The 13,172-nt window shown below is 42.5% G+C and overlaps 1 protein-coding gene across 1 annotated transcript in view; it reads left to right on the top strand.

Moving 5' to 3' along the window:
* ELMO1 (engulfment and cell motility 1) overlaps positions 1-13,172 on the top strand; it is a 404,818-nt gene that overhangs the window by 87,957 nt on the left and 303,689 nt on the right. The window contains 2 exon segments of the mRNA XM_006912067.2: positions 5,959-6,058; positions 12,836-12,987. Of these exon segments, the coding sequence (XP_006912129.1) occupies positions 5,959-6,058; positions 12,836-12,987 (252 nt within the window).

Below are 13,172 nucleotides of genomic sequence, written 5' to 3'. Positions count from 1 at the left end.
CCTACCCCTCCCACAAAGAAAAATGATTAGTCTTAGGAGCTCTTTAGTTATTAAATTGTAATAAAGCATAGAAAGCTTTAGGGTAAAGCTTCTTAAATCTCATTTTGATATATATTTTTAATATAGTAGAAGCACTTAATGGCAGCAGAAGCCATCTTTTATGAGCGTTTACTCTAGCACTGTCTTGTGTTTTTTCACTCGCTCGCTCCTAATTCACACTTCTATCCACCAAACAAGATTCGTAACATTAGCATCATGTGCTTCATGTAGAGCTAAAAATCAGGTGGTGGATCTGGAGATTCAAACTCATCTTTTTTCTCTAGCAACCTCACATAGCTTGCTAATATAGAGGAATTTAGGGCTCTGAAGCCAAAATGATGTCTTCAAATTTATTTGCCAATAGTTTTATTTTTTAGGTATTTAGGGGTGTTGGAAGTGTGACTACGTGTGAATCATGATTTCTGTTTATTGATCATAGACAAAATTAATGCTCAGGTCCTGGTGCTTGTAATGACAAAGTAGGTTATTCAGACTAAGTCGTGAGGCCACTGTCACCCTGACAGCAAAACCCGACAAGGACAGTACAGGAAATAAAAATTATAAATCATTAAATGAACAGAGGTGCAAAAATCCCCCGGCAAAACATATTAACAAATATAACCGAGCAATTTATAAAAAGGAGAATACTCTGCAGCCAATGTATATTTATCCCCAAAATGGTTTAATGTTTGAAAAATCAGTCCCTGTGATTCAGCATTTAGCAAAACAAAGGAGAAAACCGAAGGAGAAAAACCATTTTAAAAGATACAGAAAATAGGTCCTAGATATAGAAAAAGCATTTCATAAAATCCAACATAAAATTCTCAGCAACCTAAGAACGGGGGAAACTTCCTCACACTGATTAGGCCGCCGACCAAAACGTGGCACGTTTAATGTTAGCAGACTGGATTTCCTCCCTCTAAAAACTGAGGCTAAGGCAAATGTGTTCACTGTTTGTACTTCATTTCAACATTGTACTGGAATTTTCAGCCACAGCAATAAGTTAAGAAAGAAATAAAAGATATAATGATCAAAAGAAAGAGAAAAAACCAACTCTCTTTATAGAAGACGTGATTGGCTCTGTAGAAAATCCTAAGGGATCTACAAAGACATTGCTAGATCTCTAAATTCGTAACTGAATTTAGCAAAGTTTCTGGATACAACATCTGTATATAAAAGTGGCGTATTTTTATATGTTAACCCACTAGGAAATGAAAATTTTAAATATCTATTTACAAAGTGTCAAAAAATCATGAAATTCTTAGGGATAAACGTAATGAGAAACATGTAATATCTGTTCATTGAAAAATAAGTATATTGTTGGGAAAAAAGTAAAGAAGATCTAAAAAAGCGGAGAACGTACCATTGTGTGGTTTTTAAGATACAATGTTGTTAAGATAGCAATTCTGCCCAAATTAATCTGTAGGTTCAATGCAAAACCACTTTTAAAAATGAAATTACATGCCAATCCCAAAACTTAAAGGAAATGCATAATATCTAGCATAGCCAAAACAGTCTTGAAAAAACAACAAGTATCAGCGAAGTTAGAGGATTTCATTAACTGAATTCAAGACTTACTGTAAAGTTAAGACAGACAGTGTTATATTAAGACAGTGTAAAATGTTGTCAGAGGACAGACAGACAGGTCAATGGACTAGAATAAAGAATCAAACTTGATCCAGAGTTAAATTTTAAACAAAAGAATGTTTGCCGACGTAAGTCATGCTCTGGTGCTGAAGGCTAAGGCACTGTCTAAAGGTGATATAGAAATTCCTACATTTCAATGTATATACATTTTACGGCAAACAGAAGAAAGTACAGTAAGTCCTCATTTAACATTGTCGATAGATTCTTGGAACTGCAACAAAACATCGCAGAAAGAAACCAGTTTTGCCATAGGCTAACTGATATAAACAAGAGTTTAGATCCTGTGGCATGCATCGATGTTACAAAGAAATGACATTGAACTAAATGGCGTTACTTGAGAGCTTGCTGTACGTGGAAAACTTAAAGGGTAGGGCAGAACTATGTTAGTTTGGGAAATTAAAGATATATTCAGCATGATTTACCGATAGCTTTAAAAGTGGCCTTTATTTTCGCCTTTTTTTCCACTTCTGTCTTGGACACAGCAACCAGTGGAGAAACATTTGGAAACGCTATTCTTTTACAAAATTAGCAGCACAAATTTAAATGCTTTGAGACTGGCTGGAATTTGTTGGAATGAAGATGGTCTCTACTGAGTTGATGAGAAACATTGATTTGAATCATTCCAGCACACATGGTGTCTTGGCTGTGACAGTGGCTCTCAACCAGCACATAAAGTTTGCAGTCGGCTTAATTTGTGGCAGTCAGTACGACAAAATCTTTAGGTTAGCACTTTATAAAAAATAAGTAAGCCAAACAAATGAAAATGCTCCCTCGTGTGCCATGTCGTTGCTTTATGTGCATAAATCTTTAGCCCTGATCTTCTGCACTCAGCATCGATTTCAGAGATAGAGCCTAGGTTCCTGCCTTCCCTCTTCGGGGTTGAATCAGAGGTGGAAATAAACATCTACGTCTGGGTTTGATAAGAGCTTTCGTAATGGCCTTATTTGAAATGAGTTGATTGAGTCCCTTGATTTGCAATGCAGTAAAATTTTGGCATGGCCATCCTTTCCTTGCTGCCGAAGGCTCGAAGTTGACTTTTCAAAGAGTTCTCCCTTGTGGAAACCCAGAGTGCCATCTAGCAAGCAGTCGTAATGAATTATATACATTATCTATACAGTATATATGTAGTATATTACATGATATACATATTGTATAGGAATTTATATTTAACAATATATAATACAACATATACACATTATATATCTAATAACATATTTACATATATCATAGTGCATGTCTAATATATCTATAAACTATATAATACCTAATTACATTAAAATAGATAAAATGTGTATGTCAATGTTATTACACAATATTTATATGAAATATAAATATAAATCATGTAACGATTCTAGGAAATGTTATTAGTGGGCCAAGAAAGTGATCTTCCTTTGGACGCGAAGCTGTGTGATGTGAAGAAGCTTTTCTCTCACTTATCGATCAGTCACGCTAGTGAATGGCTCTGCAAAACTCAGGGTCCTACCCGCTGCCTCAGAAATGGGGCCCCACCCACTTCAGCTCCTGGGAGACTGAAATCCTCCTGGCCCCAGAAGCAGCTTGGACATTTGGGAACCAAATGACACTTCTCCCCTTTCTTTCCATCTTTTTTTCCCGAGGTCTCTGCAGCCATCCGAGGAGTCTGTAGGCAGAATTCTGGAGCATTTGGGGAGGAGGGACCATCCCCAGATGTTATTAAGGCCATGTGGATGATGTTCAGTTGAGTGGAGAACAGAGTCATTTTGCCTCCAGACAGAGCGCATAAATATAATTTATCTTTTGCTTCTAAAGCTGTAAATGAAGACTAATATCATCCCGATTCCCAGCCTCAACTAGCTACAGGGAGTGTAAAGAACAGTCTGATTCCCACAGCGTGTGAATTCCTTTGTCACTGCCCGATCCATTGCTTGTTCTGTTGGTAATGACGTTGAGGCACTGCACGGAGGCCACGGACGCCATCTTCCAGCCGTGTTTATGGGGATCTTTTAGCAGTTGAGGTCGTTTAGAAGGCCAGGTATAAGCAAGTGGCAGCTGTGAGTTATCATATGGTCGCTGTTTTTCCTCTTCTTAAGTTAAAAAAATAGTTACTATTGTTTATTACTAATACTATAATAAAATAATAAATTAGCTAATAATTTACTACTGATACTATGCTTTGCTAGACAATAATGTTTCTACAGTAACACTCATGCCTACATAATCTATTAATAAATCTTGCTAATTGTTTTTATTACCTCGTTCTCTTACTTTCCTGAGGCAATTTCCTTTTAGTTTTTTCAGTCTGATGTTTTCATTTTCCTGAGATTCATTATCTATAAGAAGAGTTATTTTGGAATTTTTATTTGGAATTCATATTTAGAATTCTTGCTACTCTCTTAAACTCATTTTTCACTTTCTTTATCCAATTTTGTATTCTCCTTCAAGTAAGTTTGAGTTTTCTGGGTTGGAATCTATTTTGGGGGGCATGATCCTCTGATGCCACCTAGGGGGCACCTGTAATATTAGGGTTGCTCATCTGTGATTCAGAAAAGTCTTTTTTAAAAAACAAAAAAACAAAACAAACAAAAAAAAACTTGCAGTTTTTCTATCTAGCCGGAAGGTTTGGTTTTCCTTACAAATTTTTTTTTTTTCTGGCTCTAAGGACAGATTATTCTTGACACACTGGAGGCAAACGTTTGAAAATCGCAGGCTTTGTTTACCTTTTGAAAGTGTCACTTTCGCAGCGTGATCACAGCAGCTAACACAGGCTGCTCTCTCTGCCCTGTATGTTGCTCAAGGGCTTCAGTGCGTAGCTCGTTTCCTTTCCCCAGCCGTCCTGAGTCGGGCATCACCACGACCACCAGCATCAGCGCCTGCCCCACTTTTAACAAAGGGGGAAACGGAGGCATCGAATGCGTCAGTAACTTGTCCACTCAGAGCTGGAGGGGAACCTCTGCGGTCCGCCTGTGACACCACCACCCACCCGTCTCACGCCCTGTCACCACGGGCAGCATCGGGCCACCGTCCTTTGCTGAGAGCGCTTCCTCTTCTGTACGTTTTTTTCCAGCATCACGGCTTCTGCAGGATTCCCAAGGTCGTTGTCGAGGCCGAGAACACAGTGAAATTGCAGAGCTGTATTAGGAGAAACATGAGCCGGTTTTCTATTCTGTTAGTTGAAAATCGATGGGAAGATTCAATTGAAACATTTTTTGAGACGTTGCAATGTAGCAATTGTGGTTTATATGAGTCAACAGATTCAAAATCTGAACAACCAACTTTATATTTTCAAAATCAAGAGTATGAGCTAGCGCGGTTCTATACAGAGCAGAAATCCTGATGGCATAATTCAGTGTGCTCGAAGAGAGAGGGCTAATCCCGAGAGGTTTGCGTTAATATTTATGACGATGAAAACTCATGATAGAGGTGAGCATCTGTAAAAGACTCCGAGTCTCTGTGGAAGTATTGTTCTGGAGGCACCAGAAAGCACGATATTGTCTCATAAGGGACACGGGGAGGGCTGCTGTGCTTGGGTTTCTAATGTACGCATTAGGCCCTTCCTGCAGCCTCTGAATCACAGCAGGTCTCAGCTGCCAACAGTCATTATCTCCACAGCCATCCTATGAAGCCTGTTAACGGAGGCGAAACTGCTGAGTGTGACATGGGAATGAATATGCTTATGTATCTATTTGTATCATAAATTTGTGTGTGCGTGCACTTACACACACACACACACACACACACACACAGAGGAACACAGGCACACAGTTATGGAGACACCACATGGTCCATGGCAAGCACTAATACCCTGAAGAGAATTAGTTCTCATCTTCCTTCTGGGTGCCCACGGGTAATAAAAGAAGCACAGTGGCCTTTCTCAGCCCCCCTCACTCTCCTCTGCTAGGAAGCTTTCCTTTAAGTTTTCATGTACCGAGCACACGTTATGTAGAGCTCCAGAGGCAGCCCTGTGGTGAAATGCACACCACTCTCCAGTTTTTCTGCTGAGAAGACAGAGGCTCAGAGAGGTCAGCGCACTTTCCAGTATGACACAGCTCACCAGAGCCAGAGCCAGCCTGAGCCCGGGTCTGCCCCACGGAGACCCTGGCTCACCTCGGTGAGGCCAACCCACCTCCTTCCCGTGGACGCGGGTTTGTGAGGCGTCTGTCCGTGGCCCAGCTGCTTATACCAACAATCTCTTGTAGTTCTGCCCGTACGCATTTTCATAAAGCTCTGTCGCTTGCGCGTCCCCTTGCTATCAGCACTTGGGCCCATGGCCATGCGTCTCCCTGTGTTTTCCAGCTTTGGAGACATGCTGTCCTTCACCCTGACGGCCTTCGTCGAGCTGATGGACCACGGAATAGTGTCCTGGGATACGTTCTCGGTGGCGTTCATTAAGAAGGTAATGCCGATTGTGCTTCTCTAGGCTTAAATTCCTTCTTCCCTTCATGGATAGTCTTCTCTGCTTTGAGGATCTCTTCTAGTTGATTCCTTTAGTTCTTTGTGTTAAAGGGTGGTTGGGGTTTTGACAGTATTATGTATATGGGGGTCAGGGCACCTAAATTGTATGTGAATGTGACATATTCTCCCCATCAAAATAATAAAAGATTGCGTGAAATCCATAGTCGAGAAAGATCAAGACGTCACGTTGTTAAACCCACGAAAGTGACTGCTGAGTCCCTGTGGAGAACGCGACTGTTCTCAAGACGTAAATAGAGTTCCTCTGACCCTCTCAAACCTCCTACCCCCAGCCCCGAGGTGAGTGAAAGGGAAAGGGGCCAGGTGGACCGACACCCTGCGTGCCTGGGTCGGGGACAGGGCCCCACAGGAAGGTGGTGTGCTGGGGTCTGTGCCTCTCAGGCAGGGCAAGCCAGCTTACATGTAGTCATGGCGGAATAAACATCTCTGAGGTCAGCTGGTTTGCCTCGTTGCTCGTTCTGTAGGAGGAAGCTAGTGAAGGACGGGTGGAAGTGGACCAGGCGTGGGGAGCAGAGGCAGGAGAACCCCACCGTTCCGTGCAGTCGAGTTGGAATAGAGACACTCCGAATCACGGTCTGCTTCCAGTCTGCTAACAACCATGGCAGCCCTGACTTTATAACTATTAAATGTCGCATTAAATCATTGGTTATTATTATTTACTAATTTCTTAACTTATTTTTTTTTCTCTCTTTATATTTGTGAAATGGTTTGTAAGTGTATTGACCTTTTTCTTCCCGCTGCTGTACTGGGGATGAAGAGATGTTAGGAATTCGTAACTTTATTTTCTAAGTGTTGGTTCCTGGTAAGGGTTACCTCAAATAAAGAATTCCAGAGAATCTGTGCGAAAGCTGGAAAACCTAAGCCAAACCCAGAAACTCAAAACGAAACCCAGGAGGAGTCACCTGAATTTTTTTAAACCTTTTATTTTCAAATCATGGTAGATTTACAGAAAAGTTGCAAAAAATAGCACAGAATGTTCCCATGTGCCCTTCGTCCTGCTTCCCCTGTTAATGCTTTGCATAATGACAGAGCAGTGATCAACACTCAGCAATTAACGGTGGTGCAATGCTATCCCCATTATTTGATCCCATCCGTTTTTTCTACGAATGTTCTTTCTCTGGTTAAAAACCAACTCCAGGATCCTACACTGCATTTCGTTGTCACGTCTTTTCAGCGTCTTCCGAGCCGACGATTCCTCACTTTTTCCTTGTGTTTCATACTTGGACAACTTTCAAAAGTACTGGTCAGTTATTTCGTAGAACGTCCCTCACGGTCAAATTGCGGTTTATGCGTTTTCGGCGAGAGTACCGGGGAGCTAAGGCCGTGCCCTTCCCAGCCCATCACTTCCGGCCCTTGACGTCCCCGCGTCTGTAAGAACAGTGGTGATGCTGACCTCGATCACGCGCTGCAGGTGGTGTCTGCGGTGTCCCCACTGGGAAGTGACCCCTTTCCTTTTACAAGTGAATATCTCGAGGGAGATACTGCCTTGAGTTGCCGGGCGTATGAGAGCCCCTCGCTGAATGAGGGCGTTGGGAACGGGAGCCCCCCAGGTTGGACACCTGTGCGACGCTGCAGCGTTATTTCAGACGAGAGCCGATTGGGAACCCAGGGCCTTCTTGACACCTCTGGGTCCTCTTCCTTAACTAAGAGCATAAAGCCAAAGGCGATGAGCTATGGGAACCACTTAGAAAACATCCCAAAAAAGAGGAGGCCTCTTTTTGGTGATATTTGTCAAAACTGCTAAAAAGAAAAAAAAGGTTGTAAGTGAGAAAGCCCCGGAAATTTCAGTGCGTTATGAACAAATTGTCGTTTCCTGTCTTTCTAAGGTAAAAGTTCTAGAGAAGCAAGATCGATCTGAAGAAACTGGCTTTCGTGGCTCTTTTTATACTTAACGAAAATTCTAGCTCGTCGTGAATTAGCAGCCGCCCTTCTGTCCCACATCCACGTGGGAAAGCCTCGCTTGTCTGTCCTCAGAGCCTCCTTCTCTGTAAAAACAAGGCTGCTCTCAGCGCGAGTTCCTGAAGGCTGCGGCGTGCTGTCACTGACCACAGTGGCAGTCTCTGTTGATCCCTGCAGCAGCCCTTTCCAGAGCAGAACAGACAGTCTTGTCATTCCTGTTCTAGAGACGAGGTCGCAGTGGCGTGTGGAGGTTAAGCGAGGTCATCGGCGGTGGGCTGTGAATGCTCCCATGGTCCAGGGTTCTCTCCCCGTCCTCAGTCACGCACCTGCGCTTTCAGGCGGTGGAGAGAATGGCTCTGAAGACTCGCTCCGCCAGCATGCCTCTTGTCCAGTCCTCCCTACGTCACTGTTCAGTGATTTCTTCCGCTCTCCATTCTTTCTGGGTCTTCCGCTTGCCCCAGTTCCAGCACGTAGGACATTTCTGTGAATTGTTCGTTCATTTGACTGGCTCTCCCAAGAAACCCCGAGTGCCAGGAAGGTGGGACCACGCTTTCTCTGTGATGTTATCTTCAGAGCCTGGCACAGAGTAAGACCTTCATACAGTTCTGAGAAATGAATGAATGAGATTGCCTCTGGGAGCATAGTTTTAAACCTTAGAACTTGAAGGCGAGAAGGAATAGAGTGGCAATGTATTTAAATACTTTTCAAGTAAAATTTCAGTTACGAGTGTAAATGAATTACAAAGCTGTCTTTCTTTAAATGATGTGAAATTGGTTAGAGAGAATGATGATGATTTAATTTTCTAACTCTTAGGCAAACGCTTTCCATTTACTGAAATTGAATGAAAAATCATATTAAATCTAAGGAAGCAAAGACTAGCAGTCTTGATAGTTTGAATAAAAAATTAAAATATTTTCAGAAGGCAATTCATTTATCATATCCCATATCCTCATTCCCAATCATTCTGTCTCCTTTGCATTGCTACTTAAATCTCAACCCCTATGTGAATTTGAAAAATGGTCATCAGAAATGACTTTATAATTGATAGTTTTTGTAAGGTTAACTTTTTTTTATTCATTAGCTGGATCAAATTCAGCACCATGACAACCCAGGAATTGTATGTAGGCAACTGTCTTTTAAATGGAGCTTTATCTCAACAAAAATCTACTAGGAAATACACTGACAGAAGATTCTTATCTCTGGGGTGCAGACTTGGCTTCCTATTAATGCCAAATTCATGGCACTTTGGAGAAGCACTTTTTCCACTGCCAGCCCCTATCTGCTACTCTGCTCATTTGTCTGCTTTGTTCTGTGTGGACCTAGATTCTAGTTACAGACTTTGCAATAAATAACATGATTTCATAAACACTTTGAAACATGGAATCCCTTGATGCCAACATAAATTGTTGCTTTTTAAAGACCTGGCTAGTACGGGAGAGGGTAGGAAGACATGGAGGAAAAAAGAAACGAAAGAAAAAAAAAGAAAACAAAAACTCCTCACTTAGAACTTTCTGTTACGAGTTGGTTTTCTCCTCGCCAAGTATAACATCAGTGCCTTTTCTTGGCAGAAAAGTTTTGTACAAATGCTCTTGAAACCTTAGCAGGAGGGCCTGGTACACCCTGCAGTGTTTCCAATGCTTGGACAAACATCCAGCCATTTCGGTTTAGAGACCCAGTAATTTTTGCCTCTTAAAATCTTGAGAGATTTATGGGCCTCTGCCTGGAAAAATTAAAATGTGGGAGTGGAAGCGCCATGCTCTCTCCATGGTTCATTTCGGGAGTCGTTATGTTTGCTCCATCAGCCCTGATGCTTTGGTTATTAGATGAAAATACTGGGTCATTTAAATGTCAGGTTAAAACCACTGGCAAAGAAAGGCCGAAAGGTAGATGTTAGTTTCAGAAAGTGACGGACATCTCCTCCAGAACTGTGCGTAGGACTCTAAGGGGTTATGAGCTCGTTCATTCGCTACCGGGCAGCACCCAGCGAGGTGTGATACGCGAAATGCTCATTTTGCAATCATGGATTCTATGGGTCAAGAAAGAGGTGAAGTAAAAGAAAAGATTCATTTTAAAGAGGTTTATCGAAGATCAGAGATTAGTTTCAGTTTGTTCCACAAATGGAATATGAGATATGTATGTGAGATACAAATAAGGCCGAACCAAGGCAAAGACCACAGACTGTGTTACCACCATAGAGCAAGCCTGTCGGAAGCCAGCGAGAGTTAACAGAATTTTAAAACCCATCGTAAGAAGGTGGACTTCATATTAAAGAAAATTCAGAATTACGATTGAGTATTTCCACGGAGCACACATTGTCAGAAGGATATTTATGGAGGTAGAGGGTAAATTTGTGTTAGAGGGAAATCTGGGATCTAGAAGAAACCGAAAAAGATGCCATCTTACTACCCCAGGGGTGGGTTGGACCACAGGCCAGCCTTGTGCATGTGGGGACTGACCATGTGTCAAAGGGGAGACATTACGAACGTCTTCTCGGGGGTAGAAAATAGGGAACCCAGACTATTAATCACTGATGATGTAGCAAACTTGGAGGAAGGTGCTAATTGAGATGCAAGGATTCGGTTTTCATCAATCTTATTGGTCTATCTATACGGAGGTATTCTTTTAGATGTCAAGCATAAGCACCTAACATACTTCATGGTAAATGCCTTTTTATCCATCTCTCGCCACTAAACTATAAGGTCCTTGAAGTTAAAAATAACGTGAGTTTGGCTCATCTCGCTATTTTCACATCCTATAACAGTAAAAGCCTGTTTTATGGCATGCAGCGGATGCACCTTACTTGAATGAATGAAAAGAGGGATGAAGCCTGTCAGGTGGCAGACAGAGTTTGACTCTAAGCTCCCAGGTGGAAGATTCTCCATGGAGTCGTAAAGATACATCCAAAGTTATTAAATGGAGAGACGAAGAGGAGCGTGGAAGGAGGAAAATGTTAGTGTAGAGAAAATCAGAAGCATGGAGTTCTTTAGTTTTCCAGTAAATGCCAGGAATGGTGCTGGGATAATGAGTATGCTTGGGGTGGGGTGGGTGGTGAAGTGAAGGCATTTATAATCTTTTTAGAAGAGGTCTAAGCTAAGTGTTAAACCTTGAGCATCATATAAGAGTAATTGGATTTTTGCCGGAGAAAGATGGCCTTAGCATGGGAGGTTTGATAGAGTGGAGGGTTAAGGCAAGGGTTTTCCAGGGACAGGGAAGCTGGAGAAGTTTATTAGCCATGAAATGGGCTAAAGCAGTTGGATGATGGGCCAGTGGAATTCTTTTGAGAATCTTAAAATTCTCATGTTCTTCCTGTAGTTTATATTACAAAATAATAGCTTTTTTTTTTTAATATAAAACAATAATGTTACTTATACGTCATGTTATTTATTTCCCACTCTCTGAGATCCTGATGTATCTGGGGGCAGAGAGGGTATTGGTATCTGTACCCCAACCCCTACTTTTACCCAGGAGTCACTGGGCTAGAAACGGTTGAGATGGTAACGACAGTCGCCATGGAGGCCTTCGCATTTTCTCTCCAGCAAGGATGGAGAAGGGATGAGGAGAAGAGGTCGATGGGACAGCACAAAGGGAGAGATTAGTGTCAGCAGGGGAAGCAGCCAGTGTCAATTTGTCACAGAACCAAATCATTTAGCATTTAAGAAAGCAGTCATTATGTTGATATAATCACGGCCTTTTAGTGCGAGTTGTCAACAGTTAGTAATAACTTTTAATGAGGCCTCTAAAATAAAACCTTTATGGCACCCATGTGTATGGGTTACTACAATCCATTATTCCGGCCCCGGTTTTGCCTTCTCTCTTCCGTCGTGATTTATTATGTTCGTGGCCTAAGTGATTCATTCCTTAGGGAATACATTTTAGAGCTTAAACGATTATTTTAACTTTTCGCACTGCAAATGTAAATGTTTGCCTGTTTGCTAAATTTTGGAGAGATGAGAAGAGTTTACTTTAATTATATAAAAAGAAGGGATGGGGGAGAGAGCGTTGCATTGAGCCAGAGCAAGGAGAGCAGCCAGCAACTGGAAAGTGGAGTTGTGCCGACAAGTGTGGTCTATGCGAGTCCCTGAGAATGTGACGGGGTCATCAGGAGAACATAAACGTGATGGAGAAGCCTGAGGATGAGAAGGATTATGGCTATTGGTGTACGTAGAAGTTACTGACTCGAAGAAACACAAGAGCCCTCGGTAACAGTTGGCTTCCCTGTTCACGAGTTTCAGATCCATAGATTCAACCAAGCATAAAGTATTTAAAAAGAAAAAAAAAATTCCAGAAAGTTCCAAGAAAGCAAAACCCGAATTGGTCAGGCGCCAAGCACTACGCGGAATTTACGCGGATGAAGGGATGTGTAGGCGTACCCTGCTGTAGCCTATGTGAAATGTAGGTTACATGCAAATACCATTTTAAAAATATAGAGGACTTAAGCATCTGTGGGTTTGGACATCTGAGGGGGATCTTGGAACCAAGCCCGTGTGGATACGGAGGGATGACTGTATGTGTTGAAATCGCCTGCTCCTGAGAGCTGAGACTCAGAATAATCCCAGAGAAACCAGACAGAATATTCCTTTGACGCCGTCTCCTTTTCAAAACTGCTTGTTGTTGAATTATAGGAGTGGCGCTTTGTAATAACGTCCTAGACGATCGTTGTTGGCTCGGTGCGTTCCTTGCTCTTCAGCTTGTATCCCCAGTGTCCGGTGGTAAATGAGCTCCTGATGCTCGAATCATGCCTTTCCCTCCTTTCTGCCCTGCTCAGCACAACTAGTCAACTGTGTCCTGCTTGCACTTCCAGATAGCGAGCTTTGTGAACAAGTCAGCCATGGACACCTCGATCCTGCAGCGGTCCTTGGCCATTTTGGAGTCGATGGTGCTCAACAGCCATGACCTCTACCAGAAGGTGGCCCAGGAGATCACCATTGGCCAGCTCATCCCACATCTCCAAGGGTAAGCATGCGGACACCACCACCGTGGGGAGCGGGGATGCTTCGGCCACCCTAATGCCTGTGAACCATCTTGTATTGACTTGATTACATATATAGAATCTTGATTTGGCTTTTAATCAGACCATGTACCATGCTCATCCCCCAACATACTGAAATGGCACAGCTACTTGTCCCTGGGGGAGCTCC

Source organism: Pteropus alecto, unplaced genomic scaffold, assembly GCF_000325575.1.
Source record: "Pteropus alecto unplaced genomic scaffold, ASM32557v1 scaffold21, whole genome shotgun sequence".
Taxonomy (NCBI): Eukaryota; Metazoa; Chordata; class Mammalia; order Chiroptera; family Pteropodidae; genus Pteropus; species Pteropus alecto.
Note: the sequence above shows the minus strand (reverse complement) of the source record. Positions and strands in the feature narration are given on the sequence as shown.